Source organism: Penaeus vannamei, chromosome 30, assembly GCF_042767895.1.
Source record: "Penaeus vannamei isolate JL-2024 chromosome 30, ASM4276789v1, whole genome shotgun sequence".
Lineage (NCBI taxonomy): Eukaryota > Metazoa > Arthropoda > Malacostraca > Decapoda > Penaeidae > Penaeus > Penaeus vannamei.
The window spans coordinates 7596878-7614377 of record NC_091578.1 but is presented as its reverse complement, the minus strand read 5'-3'; the positions used below and the strand labels follow the sequence as shown (position 1 = coordinate 7614377).

The 17500-nt window shown below is 31.3% G+C and overlaps 3 protein-coding genes across 3 annotated transcripts in view; all 3 read left to right on the top strand.

Annotated features, from left to right (window-relative positions):
• Positions 1–1805, top strand: part of LOC113829554 (RE1-silencing transcription factor B) — a 4238-nt gene extending 2433 nt beyond the window's left edge. Inside the window, exon 2 of the mRNA XM_027382743.2 lies at positions 1–1805. This exon is cut by the window's left edge and continues 1492 nt beyond it. The gene's annotated coding sequence lies outside the window, so the exon portion shown is untranslated.
• A 545-nt stretch (positions 1806–2350) lies between these two features.
• On the top strand, positions 2351–10825 carry LOC113824932 (zinc finger protein 497). Its single transcript, XM_070143286.1, has 9 exons — positions 2351–2725; positions 5652–5766; positions 7709–7779; positions 8304–8592; positions 8871–8907; positions 9470–9488; positions 9734–9790; positions 10035–10076; positions 10469–10825. Exons 1-9 carry the CDS (start codon positions 2351–2353, stop codon positions 10823–10825), a joined length of 1362 nt encoding a protein of 453 aa, XP_069999387.1.
• Positions 10826–10922: 97 nt separating this feature from the next.
• On the top strand, positions 10923–12517 carry LOC138867457 (gastrula zinc finger protein XlCGF64.1-like). Its single transcript, XM_070143285.1, has 3 exons — positions 10923–10956; positions 12087–12275; positions 12393–12517. Exons 1-3 carry the CDS (start codon positions 10923–10925, stop codon positions 12515–12517), a joined length of 348 nt encoding a protein of 115 aa, XP_069999386.1.
• Positions 12518–17500: the final 4983 nt, after the last annotated feature.

Genomic DNA, 17500 nt, shown 5'->3' with positions numbered 1-17500 from the left:
AGAGTAAAAGTCATATTCCTATTGTTTTATGTAAAACTGATATCTTTATTATGAAGATTAGTTAAAGGGAATAACTGATATCTGTTATGAAGATTATTTGAGGGATCCCAACATTATGTTTTTCACTAGTGAAAATGTACTTTCTCTTAGTTTTTTCAACATGATTTAAATGAGTATTAGTGAGGTGTGAGAGGATTCTCATAAAGAAATTTAATTGCATCTGTCACAAATTTTGTACATTATTCTACATGTATCAAACTTCTGTATATTGTATATAAAACGTTTCATATTCATCAAATGAGCTCCCTTATCCCCAGTGTACCGGGTTGATTAATATTATATGAAGACTATAAAGGTAGAAGTCATCATGAACTATAGTTCAGTGTAAACTAGGCGTGAGAAGACTGGAAAATCAACAATATGAAGTTTGACTCTTGAATAAATATAGTTTAGTTATAATGTGCAGGTATGTTCTAACCATTCTCACTTTTCTTGTAGGATTTACCTTTTTCTGTTTATTTTCTTTTCTTACTGTTTTAGATAAATTTAAGGAGTCTTGATTATTTCAAGACTGCACCTAGTAGGACAGGCAAAGACCCATGCTTGTTTGAGATAGTATGGCCAAGAAATACAAAAATCTGGATTATAAAAACTTCCAAATCTCTTGAATAATAGTTGTATTCAGAATCATAATGTGTGTGATCTGTAATATTTAAATGCTTTGAATTTGGACTCATATTTTTGTATTCTTTTCTAATAAGATTCCGTGAAATTTGATAGAAATTGAAAGTTTACAGAGTTGCAAGATTTCAAATGTGTACTCAGAACATATATAGGTTAGTGTTGAAGGTTTAAAAGTGGACACCAGTATATTCATTCTCTTCCTCTCTCCTGCCCTTCTTGTACCCTTCTTTCCTCCTTCCCACCCATTCCCCTTCCTCCTTCTCTCCTCTTCCCTTTCCCTTTCTTCCTTCCATTGCTTCTCCCCTTCCCACTGCCCCTTACTGCTACTATCATAACTACATCCACTTCATTATACAGTGCATAAAAAGAAAATCACCAAAGATGGTTTTACAAATTAATGATTGAAACTTTATACATAAATATTTCATTTGGTTGTCCATCTTCCTCAATTTGAAGTGAGCAACATCTTTATATCATGAATGCATGTAGGCCTTTTTAGCAACATTAATATTCATATTTCATACAAGAGATTTAGATCATCAACAGATTAGATGGATTTGAATTGATAGTCATACTCTGTTTTTTTGTTTATATTATCCATTTGTTATGTAGTCTTATGATATTATTCCATTCCATCATATGAAGTAATAGATGTAGCCCCCCTTTCCACACTTATTCCCTCCCTTAGGCACCTCTGCTCCACATATTCAGAATTCCAAACAATAAATTAATCACAAAAACAACTTCTACATTTTCACCACTCTTCAGTTAGATCAAATGGAAATTGTTTCTGAAGCTTATTTCTTTCACAAGAAAAATAACTTTTGAGATGTTGCAAATCAAAGTTTTAAGTGATCATGTCTCCCTTATGTGGAATTAAAGCATATTGAATTTTCTAGCCCAAGATATTATGCACTGCCTTGTTCTATATTTATGAAGTTATATAAGAGGTAGAATAACATCTTAGATACAACCCAGAGAAATCTTTGCTTATCAACTCAGACAAGTGGGTAATAATACATACAATAGGGTGCATCCTTGCATTTACTATACAATATCTTGACGAGAAAATATATGTATATATATACACATATATGAAATATATATATATCTAAATCTGATGATTATGTTTTTCATTTCCCTTGTTTATTATGTACATTTTTTTTTCTTTTTTTTTTCTTTTCTTTTTATGAAGAAAAGTCAGTCTATGCATGATAATGGTAATGAATATTAGAATCTGAGGATTTGTAAATGAAAATAAATGATGGAAAATTGGCATTATTGGACTACACTTTGGTAGTCTCTCTCATTCTACTGATTTTCTCAGCCTTTCTTTTTCTTGTCTCCTTCACATTTTTCTCACACATATCCCTCTCTTTTTTTCCTTTCTATCTATCACTTCCTCTCTTTTCCTTTCTCTCACTCCTCTCCTCCCTTCACCCTCTTTATATTAATTTTGAATTTAAGGAACACAGACTTTCTTTAATCTTGGTATGCTTTATAAAAATTAGTTCTTGGTGCAAAAACTTACTATATGAAGAAAAAAAGAAAAAGTGATATTGTTGTAATTTTTTTATCATTATATACTGTGTTTATTATTTATGTCATTCTAATAGACACTTGATATATGTTTGATATAATAGTCATGTAATACTGTAAAAGTAAGATGGCCATAACTCTACAGGTGGAGATGAATCACGAAGGTCAGAGGGAAGCCAGAGGCCCAACCGCAGCCTCTAAGAGAGGACACAAGACTCGCAAGATGCACCGATGTATCTATTGTCCCTATGCCAGTCATTTCATAACAAATTACCGGAAACACATGTCAACCCATACTGGGGAAAAGCCCTATGCCTGTCATTACTGTCCATATCGTTCTAATGCAAGAGATCACCTCTATCGTCACATGCAAAGGCATACGGGAGTCAAGCCCTTCAGATGTTCCTTTTGCCCTCTCTCATGTGCAAGGAGAGTTGATCTGAATAACCACATGCTTACTCAACATGCACATAGTAGCATGGACAGACCACTGCCAGATGTGGTGTGAGTTAGCTGGCTTGGAAGAATGATGATGGAAATGTTGGTGTGGTCTACTTGCTTATGGTTATTTTCATATCTTCTTAACTATTAGTGCAATAGGAGGAAACTTTTTTTACTGTTCTAAAAACTAGTCTGATTGTGATATCAAGTTGGAATACTACAAAGCACCTTAGAAAGATTTGGGATTCTTTTTTTGGACACTTAGTATTTTTCAAATTTAAGTGCTACTTCAGGAGATGCATACATACATACATACATGTACATGTACAACTTTGCATTAAGATACTGAAATGTATTATGATTAATCATGTTTAATGATTTATTAATCCTTCTCTTGTCTCTGAATAAAAACGAGTATTATGTGTTATCAGTAACAAGAAAATTCTAGGTATATTGAGAATTTTAGTGGACTGTGTGGTAAATTGTAACTCACTCACTTTGCTTCTATACTGTAATGAATTAATGTCATGAAAATGTTCATATTTTTATAGAAAGATATCAGCTATGAACAACAATGTAGTGTAGAACAATAATGTAAATAGTCATAATAGTTGCCCAAATGTTATTCCCTATTTGTTTTTGCATTGATTTCTCAAAGAATAATGAGTAATTTATATCATGTAACACAACAGGTCAGAAAGTAAACTCTTCACTTGTTACTAGTTTAGATGCTTAAACCAAAATACATTGCCCTTCCCTTATGTAAAAGCATACCAAGCATTTGACATTTAAATTAGTATTTATTTAAGATTAGAGTTCTTATCAATTTGTTAAGTTTTATTGTAATGATTTATACTTTTTTCTTTACTTGTTTTCAGTTGAATGAGTAATAACTATAATGTGAAATAGATTTGTTTTTCTTTAAATGTTGAAATTGTAAACTTTATTGTTAGAGCAATAAAAGTAATTTTTTTTACATGTGTATTATCATTCTGCTGATACTGAACCCAACACATAAGATAATAGATGAAATGGAAATTATAACTAAATACAGTATATGAGTAACTCGATGCATCATAAACACTACAAATGATGATTTAGGAATTATATATCCCTAGACTGGCATGCAGGAGTTGATAAAAGATAAAAAGGAAATGATATAAGAATCAAATAAGTACTGACAATGCTACATAAAAGTTAGATAATTTTGCCATTGCACAATTTACCTTGTCTTAGAGAAGAGAATGATAATATGATTTAGTCATACATTTAACTGTGTTAGTTGTAGAAAAGAACAAATAGATATAGTACAGATTTCTGTTTAAGGGGGCCGTCGCGATGAATTTTCGACGAATACTTCAGAAAATGCTTGAAAATCTGTAATTCTAGCAGGCTTTAGCAATTCCGTGACACAATATTTCTGCTAAATACATAAAAATAAAGGAGTTATGACCAAATCTGTGACCCCCCCCTCACCCCTGCCTATTTAGTACAGGATAGTGTTCAGAAGGAATGGAAATGGATTTACTGCTGCACCAGGCATGATCAGATTGCATATTATGAACATGGTGAAAAGAAGGTGAAAAATAGAATGTTAATGTGGTTTCTGTTGATCAAATAAATTAGCTGGGGTTGCTTCATGTCCTAAGAATTTTGAGGAAAGTAAAATCAGAATAGTTTGAATGCCATGAAGAAATGAAATAGAGAAGAATATGAAATAGAGAGGAGAGAAATTGTCTTCCTTTTTGTTTTGTTTTCTTTTGTCTGCTTTTCTTTGAGGCAGAATTTCAATATGATGAGTTTCTTCATTTGAAGTTAAAACCCAAGTTGTCAAAGTTGTCTTCATGGCTATGTGCAGTTCACATTGGTCTGTAGTAAGAAAAATCTTTTTATTTTTTTTAATAGATTTTTTTGTTTAGCTTTTGGCATTTTAAAGATCAATATTCTTTTCCTTGTAAAAAGTAGAGTTTGCAGCTAATGTACTGAAATGCAATATTTGTTTATTTTTTTCTTCACATATTTTCTCTTTCTTTTCTTTTCTATCTTTCATCTCTTTATACCCATTTTCAGTATCATTATTTTTTTATTGCCAGCATTATTTTTATTTTTTATAATTGTTTTTTGTAGCATTGTTATTGTTATTGTTGTTATCATGAGTGTTTTTGTTATAGTTATTATTTTATTATTGTTCTTATGATGTTATTATTGTTATCGTCATCAACATCATCATTTTTTTCTTTTTTCTTTTTGTTTTCTATCTTCTCTTTTTAATTTTCAATGTTATTATTTTGTTATTGCAAGTATTATCATTGGTATTATTTTTATTTATTATGGTTGTTATTAGTAGTAGTATTGTTATTGTTATGATTATGATTATAATTTTTATGATTATTGTTTTTACAGTTATTTTTTTTATTGTTCTTTTTGTGATGAGTTATTATTACTATTGTCATTACCATCATCGTCTTTGGCGACATTTTTATTAGCAGTCATTATGATGATGATGATGATGATAATTATTATTATTATTATTATTATTATTATTGTTATTGTTGTTATTGTTGTTATTAACGATAATGATAGTAATAATATTAGTAATTGTTATGATTTTTACAATTATTGATCTGTCAGTAGCAATTAGTTATTGTGATTATCATTGTTATTAGTATTGATAGTTGCAATATTATTTGTTTATTGTTATAATTGTTATCACCTTTAAGTTATAGAATATTCCACTAAAACACCCTTTTTATCACAATGATTCAAATGTAATGAAGTTCAAACATTTGTAGGTGATATGATTTTATTTTGATGTGATAGATATCCTTCTTTTAGAACCTTAAAATTTTACTTGAACTTACAATTTACATTGAGAAAGAACCTAAGCTCGACACTATAAGCTCTCTTTTTAAGAAACTGTGATTATTCATCATAAGCACACACTGCCTTTTATAAACCTCTTTGAGTAAGACAGGCGTACCCAACAGGTGGCGCTGAACCGAGATGGTCACAGGATTGGCAGTGGAGGCGTTGCGGGACTAATGAAGGCCCCCGTCAACAGGAAGCTCCACAAGTGTTCTCATTGCCCCTTCACGACCCACTGTATAACAAATTTTAGACGTCACATTAGCACACACACAGGCGATAAACCTTATGCTGCTCTGTCTGCACTTACAGATTTGATTCAGATGATATAGTGATAGCATGTTTTTTGTTAAGAAATTCCTTACAAGTGTACAAAATGTTTGCTGATATCAGGAAATAGTATTGTCTTTTATTATTATTATTATTATTATTATTATTATTATTATTTGTAAAAATATTGTTAGACTAAGCTGGTTTTCTTTTTCTCTTCTTTTTATCTTTTTTTATTTTCTTTTCTTTTGTTCATATTAGTTAGACAGTATAGTATAGCTACTTTCTGTTAAAGTGCACAGTGGCAGTCTGATTTGATTTTAGTAGGTGTATTTTATTTTCGTGTTTGTTAGTTGTAATTTGAAATACATTAAATGATTCCCAAAGAAGTTATTCATATGTTTTATTCTGATTATTCAAGAAATTCAAAGAGCAAGATGTTCTCTTATAGTTTTGTTGTGAAGGAAGAAATTTTAAACTTATTTTTTATGATGTAATTCAATTTTGTTTGTTTTCTTTTTTTGTTTTTTGTATATTTTTTTTTTTTGGCTTCTAATTACTAATAAGCACATCTTCATATGGTACACAGATACATTCTAAATGTCTGTAGTTATATGCATTTTAAACAGTTCCTACTCTGTTTTATAGAGTCTTGTTTGTTTTAGTAGAATGTGTATATATATATATTTTGTATTTCATCTCTTAGGTTTTTTTTATTGTATACTACCAGTTAATGTAAAAAAAAAAAAAAAATTGGAATGAATATTTAAAAGTATTGAATATGGTTCTCAAGTAATTAACTATTTGTTAACATATAAGAGAATTAGATGGGAGATCTTTTTTAGAAGTAAATTATCATGAATACAGGGAGAAAGCAGAAATTCCATTACATTCTATACTGCTGTCGTTATTCATAAGGCAGTTATTGAGTATCTATTGCATACCTTCCTGTCATCCTTATCAACATGTTCATATATAAAATCCATTTTCCAGAGAAATTGATACCACACAAAATCCATGACAGTGTAAATCATTGTTAAATTCACAATTAAATACGTGTGCTTTTGTAACTTTGCTGTTGACATCAGACTAAATAGAAACATAAGAGTAAAAGTCTGTCCTTTCAAGTTGGTAAACTTTTGAAGTTTCCTCAAAAGGTTAACAAGTAGATTTCAGGAAGATGGCTGCATAATTTAGTATTAGTTACAGACAAGTACTTGGGTCATATTGAAAAGAAAGGAAATTTCCCCTTTGTTTTGCCTCATGGAATAGAGGTTATTTTATATAATCTTTTCCAATATTTACGTGATAGAATATGGAATACTTGGGTATATTTTGTGCAGTTATGAGAAGCATATATTTTGTAATTCTCTTTATGTGCCATAACCCAAAATTGTGTTTTAAGAGATGTCTATATTTTCATAGTTTATAAAAAGAAAACATTGGTATCCTAGCCAAGAATCCTCTTTACCTTTATCGTTGTTCAGTTAATGTTAAACATGATGTCCATTTAACTATATAATGTCCATCCATTACTGACAAAAAAAATCTGTCATCATAGTTGAATATAATGTTACTAGATGAGAGATTGATCGTCACAGTCCAATTTTACCTGCCTTCAGTAAGAAAATTTATGTATATTCACAGATACAAAATGTTTCTAGATATGCTACCTCAAATGTTTTAATGGTTGTAAGGATAAGAATGATTAAAGATGTGAAATATGACCCCAAAACCTGATAAATAATTGTTGACTTGGGAAAATAATAGATTATTGTGATTTTATGGTCTGTTGTTTCTTTCCAACCTAAAATAGGATGTACTTTCACTTGGATTGCACATTTATTCGTGTAATAGAGACCATCATAAACTGATGCAACTAAGGGATATCAAAAATCTTTGGTTTTAGTCTTCGGTGCTGAGGTAAATGCAGTTCAATTGTATGTGAGAGTGAGTGTGCATGAGAGTATATGTAAGATAGTGAGTGAATGATAGAGTGCAGGGGGTGGTGATGTGTGTATCTATGTGGATATTTGTGTAATGTCTGTATATACATAAATTATTTTTCAGCAGCACTATACCACTGGAGGGAAAGTGCTATATATTATTTTGATAAAGTATTATATTTAGTAATTACACAAGCCATAGTATATAATCATGGGGATTTTTTTTTTTTTTTTTTTTTTTTTTTTTTTTTTTTTTTTTTTTTTTACTGCATATAAGTGAGATAAAAGATTAAAATATTGTAGTTGAAGATTAAATACTTTTTTAAATGTTTATATTCTCATGATGATCATTTCTATCTGTATTATGTTCATTATCATTAGTTATTATAGCTGCTGCTTTTGTCTATATTATCTTTTTTATATGATTATTACCATAGATAAGTCATGCAAAATGCAGTAGAGCCAAGAAAGGGGGGAAATGTTGTTTCCATGTTTCTATTTATATTCACTTTATGAGTAGTTTCTGTTTATCTTTAGTAAGATCGACATACCCTACAGGTGGCGATGGACCACGATTGTCAGAGGAAAGCATTCGGAGGAATCATGGAAGAGACACAAAATCCTGTTAAAAGGCGGAGCCACAGTTGCCCCTACTGTACTTACACGACCGATGTGTCCACAAATTTACACAAGCACATCACTACCCACACTGGGGAAAAAGCATATGCCTGCCCATACTGTCCGTACCGGTCAAATTCCAAGGATCATGTAAAGAGACATACTTTAACCCACACTGGAGAGAAACCTTTTGCTTGTACAAAGTGCCATTATCGCTCCACCCAGAAAAGTCATATTAAAAGCCATATGTTTACTCATCACTGAAGTGTATCAGATTTATGGAGCATTATTTTTTATGTAGTAAGGGCAATTAATTCTTACATACCGTGTGTGATACTGTGGTTAAATGGTTATTTTTTATTGTCTCTTCTTTTGTTATAAAACTTTGTACTGTTATATATATTTGTATATAAATATATTTACCTTTCTATGAGCTGTATTTATTATCTATACTGTGTTAGTTGTGTATACTTTAGATGTGAAACTTCAATATTATATTGTGTGTAGGAACTAATGTCATGGTGAAAGTTGGGATACAATCCCGGTATGATATTTTCAATTAATTTTTTATACATATGCCATGATTCTAAAAGGATGATATATATACCTATCTGAATAAGAGATACAAAAAGAGTTTCTTAGATCAACATTATAAATTATCAGAATGATTCTGATGATTTTTTTCCTTGATTATCTTTTTTCATAGGTTTTATTGTTATTGCTTGTAAGCAAGCATGTTGTTGCATTTTAATGACTCATATCTGTAGAAAAGTAGATTTATATGACATTGAAAGCATTGTGTGAAGAATATAGATTCAAACTTTAGTCAGTATACGCTACTAGGCCGAATGCTGAAAAAAGAAAGCTGAGGTTCAAGATTTTATCTTAAATTAATACATACCTACATAATGATATAAAGACATGAGATTGTTTTTATTTATTTTGGTAAATTAATTATATTTTAATATGATTATATTTTAATGCTTAGTCAGCAAGTATTTATTGCCAATTAATTTGAATTTATGTTTTTTATTTTTTTTAATGAGAAGGAATATCTACATAGTGCTAGAGATGTAGTTGACTGGTTTTGATTATATCTTTGTCAGAAATGAATGTATCTCTGACGTAGGTATCATTGAAACTAGTCAAATACAACTCTTGTGCTGGGAAAATATTCATTCCCATTCATACCTTTTCTACATTTTACACAATTAATACAGTTCTTTCTCTTTTTCTTTCTTTCTTTGTTACATGGATGGCAACCCTAACAACAGAGCAATACAGAAAAACTCCTCTGTTTACATAGCATGTTTTTGTTGTTGATTACACATAGGAAGTTTTGCAGTTTCATTAGAAAAATTTAATAAAAGCCACTGGTAAGCCTGGTAGAATGTGTACCACCAAAGCTCCTTCCCCCTGAGTTTCCAGTAAGTCAAGGTCAGCACATAGTGAAATGTGGTTTGTTAGTACCCTAGATTTATGCAGGTACTGTGATCCCTTGGTATTACAAGAGGTCATCCATGATTATCTGCATTTTCAAAAGCATTGAAAATATAGGCTGAAAATTCAGAGGTTAACAACGCATGTATACATGACTTAGTGAAATTTGGCTGAAGGTTATTATAGATTTATGACAGTAGATTTTTATTGATCGAACTTCTATGTTATAAGGGATCATCCATGATCATCAGCATTTTCAAAAGCATTGAGAATGTAGGCTGGGAAATTAGAGGTTAACAACCCATGTATATTAAGATATTTTATCAAAAATGATCAGCTTCTTCCTTGAAGGAGGGTAGGGGTCTTCCAAAGATACTAGATTTTTGTATAGTTTTGACTATGTTGATGATTGTGGATGATCCCTAAAAAAGTAGCAATAAATTGGTTTGAACAAAAAGAAAAAGCAAACTTGCATTGCAGATTTATCATCATTTGATTTGATTTGGCTGTTGGGAAAATATCAGATAAATACTGTCCACTGGAGTGAATTTTGTACTAGTTTTTCATAATTTTAAATTAGTTACTTAAGATTAGAATTTTCATAATGGTTTACATATTCACAAATTAGGTAAAGTAACAGTGAATAAGACAGGCATACCCTACAGATGAGATTGGAGAGTGACCGAAAGAGGCCTGGAAGACGAACAGGAGTAGCAGAGCAGAGCCTTACCACCACCACTGCTTCTCCATCCAAGATACACCAGTGTTCCTACTGTGCTTACACAACCAATGTTGCCACTAACTTAAAAAATCACATAAGGACTCACACTGGGGAGACACCCTTCAAATGTATGCATTGCTCATATTCCTCAACTACAAAACAAAGCTTGATATACCATGTTCGCACTCATACTGGTGAAAAACCTTATGCCTGTCCCCATTGTTCATATCGCTGTACTCAGCTAGGCAGCATGAAAAGTCATATGTTCAAACATCATGAATGGGGCCCAGTTTCTCAATAAAAATTCTGTGGTGTATAATAGTGTTATTAAGATTAGCTTCAGGATTCACTTTATGTAGATTTGTCATAATTGTAAAATCCTAGATTATGAATTACACATGTTAATACTGGAGGAGCATAACAGAAATAAAGGTGAATTCTGGCATAATAGTTTTATTTATCTTTATCACTGTAGACTAAAATATATAATTACAAAGTCGTGATTTGGTTTCTCATTTAAAAACAATGATTTACTTACTTATTCATTTGCTTACTTATATATTTTTATTTTGTGAGATTAGGGATATAAGTTGAGCTTCTTAGTATGAACTTTATGAATTACAGAGAGATATATTATAGTGATAGGCATGCTATATTAATAGGATAATAAGAGTTGGGAATATAAGTGGTATGTATGGGAGTTGTAAAGTGAACAGACTTTATCATTATTTGTAAAGGAGCTTTTAATGTGACCAGCACCTATGAGGATAATTTTAAAAGAAGGAAGAACTAGCCATTGATAGATAAAGAAGAAATAAACATTTTTATTTTTATTTTGACTCAGCATTTGTTTGTGTAAAGACTTACATTGCATCTGCTATAAGATTCATGTGTGATTACACAGAATATCTAGTTATCATACAGTCTTTAAGAATATTCTTGATTTTCATAATACAATATTGTAGAAGACTGTGGCTGTGTTAATAATATGCAAATGCAGTAATTGATTTGTAGTGATAAAATGAAATATAGTTCCTCTTCTTCCCTGCCTGTTTCAGTGCATGCATGTGTAAAAAACATTATATATATCTGTCTTTATAATGTATTTATTTTTCTTATGTGTTTATTTTATGTAAGCATGTATAAAGTTACATGGTGATAGTATATGCATGTTTTCTTTCCTTTCCAAGAGGAATTATATTAGATGATAGATAATAACAGTATGTTTAATTTTATGCATAAGTACATTGGACTATGAAAAGTACAGCAAGCACACTACGTTCAAAATGTATAGCCAGTAAACCATTAATACCTTTTAGCTACTAGACTAAAAGACTTCATCCTTTGGATGTATAATTTTTGACTGAGAGACAATATCTCTTTGTTACCTTTGATATCTTCTTTGGCCATTTTATTTCTCTTTCACCTCATTACTTGCTTCCAGTCAGTCCTTCATTTGAATTATGTTAATTGTATCATGCAAGAAGCATCATGCTACTTGCACCTATGTTATTTTAATGTTTCCAGAAGTTCTTTAATATTGTGTTTCAAATGTGAGTAAGACCAGCATCCCCCACAGGTGGGGCTTGACTGTGATGGTTTCAAGATGGGTGAAAGAGGAACACCAGGACCTGTCAAGGACTCCAGCATTATCAAGATGCACCACTGCCCCTTCTGTCCATACACAACCCCTTCGAAAACTAGCCTTACAAACCATATTAGAACCCATACAGGGGAGAAGCCCTATTGCTGTCCTTATTGCTCTCTTTGCTTTACACAAAAAGGAAGTTTGCATATACATATACGCACACATACTGGTGAAAAGCCCTTTTCCTGCCCTCATTGTCATTATTGTGCTACAACTAAAGATAATCTAAAGAGACACATTTTTATTCACATTGGAGAAAAGCCCTTTGCATGTGCCCACTGTCAGTATCGAGCTACTCAAAAGGGTGCTCTAAAATTTCATGTTTTGAGTCACCACTCTGCATAACATGAAGTATAATGTAGCCAAGAGTTTATAAACTCCATCTTCATACTGGCATTGTTCATTTACATCAGTACACTTACATTTACGAAGGCACAAATAGCCATACATAGTCATTTACCCAAATCCTACAAAAGCATGCATAAGGGCTCATGAATGTGGTTGTAGACCATACTAGAAAGTGCAGGACTTTCTGCTGGGATCTCAGATATAATAAAGCTTTGCCTAGCAAATGCTGGTGTACAGGAAACATGAACTTCTTCCTAAGTGCACCTGTTCAGTGTACCTAGCTGGCCTGATCTTTAAAGCAAGTTCAATGCTTGGTAAAAGTCCAACTTCAAAATTCTAAATATAAGAAATTGATATTTCAGTGATGGATACAAGATCATTAAACATTTTCACAGTTTTCCAGTGTGCTTAATCGTGGAAGTCACATCATATGTGTTGGTAACACAAACTGACATCTCTCGTTTTTAGTTATTTTAGTTGTACTTTCCAAATTGGGGTGCAGATAGATGTTAAGACTCATCATGAATTCAACAAAAATACAACTTGCTTGTTGCCTTTGTGTAATATAGCCAATATAGATAATAGAATTAAAAGGGATCCTACAACAAATGTTACCTGTTTTGCAATATATATTTAACTTTATTAATATAGAGTTGACATAGGAAATATACTAGATACAGATGCATTGCCAAGGCTAGTCACAATTTGTTACAGTTTTTATAGCTATGATATTTTGCATACTTGAAGATATTACATTAGTATTTTAGTAATCATTTTGTTTGATACACAGAAAAAATACTCACTTTAAATTAGTATAAACTTTCTAAAGCATTATTTTCCAAGTATATATTATTTCATTCCTTAAAAGGCTAAAATGCAGTCTTACTTGGAATAAGATTGTTTTTTTTTGTTTTTTGTTTTTTCAACTGTATGCATAATGCATGAATTTTTGAAGGTTGGAGATTTATTGTGTGTTTAGGTAAGACTGTATTAGCCAAATGGAAATGTAATGAGGTTCCAGCAACACAGTACAGATAGACTTTAGGTTTGATTCCCCACCCCCTTATTTTAGCAATACTGTTTGCTCATATTTTTATGGAATTGCCTTAAAATTTATCAAAAATATTCACCAGAACCTCAACCTTTTGCTTTTATTTTTACTTCACAAGAATAAGAAGCATCCTAATGTTGTTTATCAAATATATACAGAATGATCCTTTACATAGCATAAAGAAGCATTTTATATTAACACCAGTACATCTTGTAATATAATATGTGTATTGAAATATTTATTTTATATATGTAAAAGAAGTGTATTTAAGAGATTCGGATATATCATAATGTTATTGTTGCATCTAAGTTTAAGTCAAATGATATGCATAGCTGAATTAAGATATACATATTTTGTTATGCATTTATAAGATGATAAGATTAATCAGAAGAATTATTAATAATAGTTTAATGCAAACGATTATAAAGTGATAAGAGAGATTTATGATGGTCGTAAGTAGTATATTAAATGAAAAAAGCTTTTTAGTGCCATTATTTTATATAATAAGTGAGTCTTCCATTTGTGAAACTACAAATGGCATTGTCATAAAGGAATATGTTTGAACACTTTGTTAAGAAGACCTTTATATTTAAGAATGAGGAGGAAATTCCTGTGTTGTTTAGAAGCAGCAATATTATACCATTTCCCATAGCTTCTCTAGCTCCTATGTAGTTAAGGTTCAACAGCTCAAGTGTTGATTTCTAGATTAGGTGACCCAGGGTGAGCATGTTTTTAAAATAACACTTGGTCTTTTGTTATTATTATTCATCTCTCTCACTCCTTCTCTCTCTCCTTTTCCCTCTCCCTCTATCTCCCCCTCAGCCTCCCCTCACCTCCCTCCAATTATATCATTGCTTAGAATGATATATGTGGTTTTATGTTAATGAATAGTACTAAGCATTTTGTGTGGGTTAGAGGGAACAGTAATGTTTAAGAAAATTCTTAAATGTAATGTCTTTTTCTTTTGTTCAAGAAAACTCTTAAATGTAATGTCTTTTTCTTTTGTTCATGTTTATTTTAATGCATTTTGCTAAAAAGCTAGTTGCTTTAAAAATGATGTTTCCAAAGCTATTGTTTTGCTGATTAAATCTGTGGCTGATTTGGAGGTTAGGTTTATGTTATAAAAATGATATTATGTACCTGTTAGTTTTTTTTCTAAAGCAGTTAGGTCAAATTGTAGAGTAAAAAGTCAGGACCACATTTTAATTGTTACTCTGCATCCTTCAGTTTAAAACAGTAGCTCTGTGTGTTTATGGATTGAAAATGTTTGTTATTTAAAGTTATATGCATACAGATACTGTTAGATATGTATGCATATATTTATGAAAGATTTTGTATTCAAGCATCATTTATCACACTTATTTTTCAGAATTACATTTGAACTCAAAGGAAATCTTCTTTAACCTTTTCAAGTAAATGATTCTCTGAGAATCATTTACTCACAAAATTTGTATTTACTGTAAGCTTGACAGCCTTATGGTTAGAAGTAAAATCATGTTACTGATGATCATGACTGTATTTTTACGTCAGTCTTGAGAAGAAAAATGTGGATTTTAAATTTTGCTTGAGTTTCTGTTGTCAAAAAATACAACTTTCAGTTTTGTTCCAAGTGTAAATCAGTATTGATTAGACCCATGATATCTGTAATGATGCTGTTTATCTTTTTGGAAGGTTAAGTTGAAATAAGATTTAACATAAGATTCACAGTGAGTATCTGAAACAAATCATATTGACATACAAAATAGTATTGCTTCACTCTTACTTATATGGCTTTTTGCAATTATGGTTTTACATTGCATTGTATTCTTTTGTGGCATATAACTGGGTAAACAAAAATGGGTATAACAATTATTTTCTCTCTCTCTCTCTCTCTCTCTCTTTCTCTCTCTTTATTTTCTAGTATGTATGTATGTGGCAGTGTCTGACTTTTGATTTGCCTGTCTGTGATGTTGATGTTCTCTTCATCCTAGACTGAGTATTATGATTTATGGTAAAATGTTATTTAAAACTGATAATTAAATCAGTTAGATATATCAATGTCAAATATATTCATTTATTTATCTCCAAAGGCATTAATGTAGATTAACTTTCTTTAGATATGCTTGAGGACTACACATACTCAGGACACACTAATACACGCACACACAAACACACACACACATGTTCTCTCTTTCCTTCTCTCTATCTTATATTCTTGCTTTCTCATAAGGTACCTGTTCAGTATGTACATCTGAAACTGAATGCTATGGGCAAGATTAAACAAGTTTCACAGTAAAATTTCCAAATGTGTACCTAGTTTTTAAAATTTACCTGCCAGAAATAAGTCATAAGAATTTGTTCCCCTTTAACTAAACCAACCTAATTTCGTTAAGATCTGTAATTTATAGCACTGAATTGCAATAAAAATGATGGGCATCCCCTACAGGTGGGACGGGACCCTGATGGACTGACTTCAAGTGGAGAAGACGTGAAAGGCTTTGGCATGAGTCAAACCTCAACCAACAAGATACACCAGTGTTCCTACTGTGGCTACTCCACTCCCAAGTATGCTCACTATGCAGTCCATTTGCGAACTCATACAGGAGAGAAGCCTTACGTCTGTCCTTGCTGTCCATTTCGCTGCACACAGAGCGGCAATCTCAAAATTCATCTTCGAACTCACACTGGAGAGAAACCATATTCTTGCCATTACTGTCCATTCCGCTGTACCCAGAAAAGCAATCTCAAGATACATCTACGCACCCACAATGGAGAAAAGCCAAACGCAATTACATAACTTCTAAGTACCAGTGACATTAATATGTATATCCTTTTCTGTAGATGACAGTATAATTTAGAGAAAATAGTTAGATATTATTTGTTATGCTTCTGATGAATGGTCTGTGAGGACAGGTGATGCATATATGTTTATCTGTGTTTGTGCTTAAATGTGTGAATGCGTGTGTGTTAGAAAGTATGTTTGTGGTTATGTTTATCTGGTTGAAAGTATTTGAGCTTGCACTTTTGCATGTGTTAATGTACACATTTGGTTTTGAGTTGCATATGTGCATCTTTATATTTCTACATCTGTATTTTTTTTTAATGATGATAATAACAGTGATAGTAATTATTTGTGTGTGGGGTTTGTGGGTGTGGGGGTGGGTATTGATTTTTGTCTCTATGTCTTTCACTCTACATGTGTATGTTTTTGTGTATGCTTGTGTGAATGACATATGATTATAAAGGTTTATGATGTGTTGGACTTATGAAAATGCTTCCAGACAATTCATTTTTTCACTCCTTTTCAAATACAAAACAAATATTTAGCATATAAATAATATTCCTGAATTCTCATTATTCTAGTACAAATAACTGACAAAAGTTATCACTTTTAAAAGATATTTGTTTGTTTGCATGTATTTTATTTAGTTATAAATGGTGTGTAACTGTTTTGCCAAACGTTATTTCACATGTAACATGGAATGCTTTAAGTTAAAATAGTGTTATGCTACAAGTGAAAATATATATGCATATATATGGTGTGCTGCTTTCAGTCATTTCTAGGAATCCAATGCTCAAAAGCAACAAGTTTCTTGCAGCTCCTTTTAAAGATTATAAGAAATGAAATCGAGGAAGGATTTTCTTGGATTTAGAAAACATTACCCAAAGTATTCAGATATGAGTATGCAATACTTATGAATGAATCATCTCTTATAAAGAGAGGTTATACTGTGATAATATGTATTTTACTTTGTGAAAGTATTAGACTATAACGTAAGAAATTAATATTTGGTCACAAGGGTTACCAGTGTTGTGATGAAGGATTAGTAGATGCCTCATGAACAGCTGATTTGAAGATTTACAGTTCTAGTCTGTAAATATACAACAGCAACAAATTTTGTGACATTCCCCCTCAAAGCAATTAGAAATAAGAATTTCCATAATGGATA